The 4,679-nt window shown below is 50.9% G+C and overlaps 1 protein-coding gene across 1 annotated transcript in view; it reads left to right on the forward strand.

Moving 5' to 3' along the window:
* Positions 1–4,120, forward strand: part of EMWEY_00002350 (protamine P1 protein, putative) — a gene marked incomplete at both ends in the record, with an annotated part of 5,006 nt that extends 886 nt beyond the window's left edge. The window contains 2 exons of the mRNA XM_013477344.1: positions 1–2,174; positions 2,849–4,120. The exon at positions 1–2,174 is cut by the window's left edge and continues 886 nt beyond it. Of these exons, the coding sequence (XP_013332798.1) occupies positions 1–2,174; positions 2,849–4,120 (3,446 nt within the window). The remainder of the gene's footprint in view (positions 2,175–2,848) is intronic.
* Positions 4,121–4,679: the final 559 nt, after the last annotated feature.

A 4,679-nucleotide genomic window follows, 5' to 3' on the forward strand; every position in this document is an offset into this window, starting at 1 on the left:
AGGCACTGCAGCAGGAACGATCCATCAGATCTAGGGAGAGGCTTCTATTAGAATTGGGGTTACATCTAAAGTATACAATGAATGAGAGGACGGATGTAGCGCAGCAGCTGCAGCAGCAACAGCAACTGCAGCAGCAGCAGCAGCACCAACACCATAGTCTCCTGCAGCAGCTCGAGCAGCTCGAGCACGATCGGGTCCGGCAGGATCAGGCACAGAGGAAGCAGCAAGAGCTGCTGCAGCAGCAAAGAATACTGCAGCAGCGCGGATTACTGGAGCAGCACCAGCAGCCGACAGAGTTGCAGCAACAGCAGCAGCAGCAGCAGCAGCAGCAGCAGCAGCTGTACACAGGCAGTGGAGGAGCAGCAGCAGGGCAACCATGCTCAGCTGAGACATTGGATAAGAAGATAGCTTTGCTGACATCGATGCTGCAGCAGCGGCTGCAGCAGCAAGGGCTACAGCAGCAGATACTGCAGCAGCCGCTGCTGCAGAAAGAGGCCGAGCAGACGAAGCATGAGCCTTTCTCGCGGAGTGCCTCTCAACTGCAGCAGCAGCAGCAGCAGCAGCAGCAGCATGCGCATCATATGCGGCAGCAGGAGTCTTCTTATGCGGAAAAGCTTCTCCAACATCTCTCAGCCCACCAACTGCACTACCGCCAGCAGCAGCAGCAGCAGCAGGAGCAGGAGCAGCAGGATGAGGAGGATCAGGAGGAGGAGGAGGAGGAGGAGGAGGAGGAGGAGCACCTCTCCTTGCAGCAAAAATTAGATCTCTTAGTCAACCACCGCCTGCTGCAGCAAATGGTACTACCAGCTGACTCTCCAAATACCTCCACCATCACCTCCCGATTCCTCTTAAGGAATCATATTACTATGACGGAGGACCTCCAGAGGGTACAGGCTTACCAGAGGGCCCTTAAGGTCAGATTTAGAGGGGGGCCCCTTAGGTGTGAGGGGCCCCCTACGGGGGCCCCCCACCCCAAAGGGGCCCCTGGGGTCCTACGGCGTGGACCCCTTGTTATTGAAATAGGCACAGGACCCTTCGCGCTGCTGTCTATTAATGCAGCAAGAGAAGGAGCAAGGAGGGCATTAGCATTAGAGGCAGAGCGCAGCAGCAGCAGCAGCGCTTGCTGCTTTGTTAAGGCATTAGGGTACGATAAACAAATAAAAGTTGCATGCGCATACAGCACAGATATATCTCCTGCTAGATTCAAGAAACTGCTTACCTTTAAGCAGCAGCAGCAGCAGCAGCAGCAGCAGAAGGGGAAGAGCGCGCGGACTGATAGCACCAGCAGCGGGTGCAGCAAAGGAAACTCACCTGCTGCTGAAGAAGCTGAAACAGCTCCAGCAGCAGCATCACCTGCAGCAGCAGCAGCAGCAGCAGCAGCAGCAGAAGGGGAGGAGGAGGACTTGAGTAATGTCTTGCTGCTGCACGAGATTATAGGGGACTTCTCGGGTAATGAAGGTGCAGCAGATGTAATCCTTCATCTGCAGCAGATGCTGCAGTTGCTGCAGCTGCAGCAGGGTGTACATACACCTCGTCTCCCTAAGTCTATCCCCTTAGCAGCAAGAACACTGTTGCGGCCCTGCTGCTTACCGCAGCAGCAGCAGCTGCCCTTTGCTCATCATACATATACGCAGCGCAGCAGGGTGTCTCCTAGGAGGAGGCTGCTGCAGGCTGTGGGGCTGCTGCAGCAGCCGCTGCTGCTAGCAGAATCTGCTGCTTCTGTTGAGGTGCTGCGGGGCCCTAACTCAGACCCAAAGGCACGCAGGGTGCAGCGGCCGCAGCATCCGTCCGATACACTGCAGCTCAAGCAGCAGCAGAAGCAGCAGCAGCAGCAGCCGGTGGATGCGTCAGACGATGCAGCAGGAGATGGCGAAACAACAGCAGAAACAGCAGCAGCAGCAGCAGCATCAGCAGCAAAAGATAATGATTCTTTTTTATCATCTGTTGCTTCTGCAGCTGAAGCAGCAGCACCAGCAGCAGCTGCTGCTGCTGCTGCAGCAGCAAGTATGGATGGAGAATCTGCTGCTGAAGGAGTACGTCCAGTATTTGAAGAGTTGCTGTTTGAGGAATGCATGCAGCAGCAGCAGCAGCAAGAAAGACATCTAACTTTTGTTGTTGCTAAGGATGGCCTATTTGCTGGTCTCTGTATTACTAATGAAGTTGAACTCGCCCCAGTAAGCAGCAGCAGCAACAGCAGCAGCAGCAGCAACAGCAGCAGCAGCAGCAACAGCAGCAGCAGCAGCAGCAAGCAGTAGCAGAAGAGGACCTTTTAGCTGTTTATCTGCTTATCTGTACACAACTCTAGCCACAACATTCTTGATATCATTGCTTGTGCTGCTGCTGTTGTTGCTGCTGCTGTTGTTGCTGCTGCTGTTGCTGTTGTTGCTGCTGCTGCAGGGTGTAGTGGTGGGTACTGAGACATGCCCAAGCAGCTCATCAGCAGACACAGAAGCAGCAAGATCTGTCCAAGGTACATCTTGTTGGTTTAAGGGAATTGTTTTATTAAAAGAAGAAATAAAAGTAATAAAAGGAGATATTATTCATGTTGCTGCTGCTGCTAATCTACAAAATTATGTAAGGAAATAAAATATACATATATATGCATGCATGCAAAGACACACAGCAGCAAGACACAAAGACACACACACACATATACGTATATACAAATACATATACATGCATATATATGTGTGCATACATATATATACAACAGACATACGTCTATATTTAACAAATATAACAGCAGCAGCGTTTGCTGCTGTTTGATTGCTGCTGCAGCGTTGCTGCTGCAGCACATGCTGCTGCTGTTGCATTTTCTGAATTATTTTGCTGTTGCATGCGCCTTCAGGAGAACAAGTCACCCCCGCCTTCTCAGAAGACAGCGGGGGGAGGACGCAGCTGGTGCAGCAGCATCAGCAGCAACCTCAGCAGCAGCAACAGCAGCCGCTCTATATCCGAAAGGCGCTCTCCTGGTAGCAGCAGCAACAACAACGTCAGCAGCAAAAGGAGCAGAAGCAGCAGCAGGAGCTTGAAACCTAAAGAAGAGCTATCCACGCATGCTGCTGACGAGGAGACAGAAGCCACAACCGACGTGGAGAAGGAAGGAGGAGGAGCAGCAGCAGCAACAGATGCACCCACGCTCAAGAGGGGAAGTGCAGCTGGCGTGAAAGCTAAGAGCAGCAGCAGCAGCAGCAGCAGCAGAACGCCAACAGGACTTCTCCATAAAGACGCTGTAAAGGAAGAAAGGGAGACACCCAAGACACCGCCTAGCAGCCAGGCCAGCAGCATTAGCAACATTAGCAGCGTTAGCAGCCTCAGCGGCCTTAGCAGCAGCAGCAGCAGCAGCAGCAGCAGCAGCAATAGCAGTAGCGTGTCTCCCGTCTCTCCATTTGAGCTCAGCGCTACGGGGAGCCGTGGAGCTCAGAGTTGCAGCCCTACGGGGCAGCGCAGCAGGAGCAGCAGCAACAGCAGCAGCACATGCACAAAAAACAACAGTGACACTAACGGGAGTCCCGAGGATCCCAGCAGCAGCAGCAACAGCAGCAGCATAAGCAGCAGCAGCAGCAGGGGTAAGAGGATGCTCGAGATTCCGGAGGAAACAGAACTGCTAAAGCGCAGTCGGCCTAAGGGCTGTAAAGACAGCCCCAAAGATTCTGCTGTTGATTTGCCCCCTGAAGCAGCAGCAGGAGCAAAAAATGATGATGATGGTGATGCTGCTGCTGCTGCTGCTGCTGCAGCAACTGCTGCAGGGTTAGCAGATAATGATGAAAAAGAGGAACAAGATCTATCCAAAGAAGAAGAAAGAGAAGCAGAAATAGAGAGGCTATCCTCCTTATTACAACAAAAAAAAAGATATGCTCGACCACATTACTGGTTTGGAATTCGTCTTTTTCGAGACGAAAAAATTCTATTAAATTGTTCTATCGATTTGCCTATAGAGGAACAATGTCCAAATGCTCCCCCAGAAAATAGTAGCAGCAGCACCAACAGTAGTAGTAGTAGTAGTAGTAGTAGTAGTAGTAGTAGTATTAGTAGTAGTAGTAAGCATACACTAGATGCAGCAGCACATGGTAAAAGGGGAGCAAGTATCAGCAGCTGCAGCAACAGCCGTGGCTGGTGATGATCATTTACTTCCTGTTGCTCAAGCAGTGGCAGCAGCTGTTCCTGCTGCAGCTGCTAAGCAGCTACTGCAACACACACATATATATATACAGCTGCAGATGTGCAGCGACAGCTGCCGCTCGTAATAGAGCTGAGCAGCTGCTGCTGCTGCTGCGGAGACTCAGGTATGCCGCAACAGCATAGGCTGCTGCTGTTGCTGCTGCAAAGCAGCAGCAACTGCAGCAGCCCATAGAGCCCATAATGGGCTACCGTGAGATAGACATACGAATTGTCTTAACTGTTTAATTTTTCGTCTATGCTTTTTAATTAAATAAAGCGTAAAAAGAGAAATATAAATTAAATAGAGGAAGCAGCAAAATATATAATAAGAATAGAGGCACGCATGCAACATGATGATAGGAAAAGCAGCAATATGTACAGATAGGCAAGACACATAGGGATAAAAAGGGTAAATAGAGAAACAAAGAGAACTATGCAGCTAAGAAATGTCATTTAATTTACTCTGCTACGTGCTGCTGCTGCTCTCTCTCTAATGCTATAAGAGGAAGTATATAAGG

This window comes from Eimeria maxima, genomic scaffold (assembly GCF_000499605.1).
Source record: "Eimeria maxima Weybridge genomic scaffold, Emw_scaff12, whole genome shotgun sequence".
Taxonomy (NCBI): Eukaryota; Apicomplexa; class Conoidasida; order Eucoccidiorida; family Eimeriidae; genus Eimeria; species Eimeria maxima.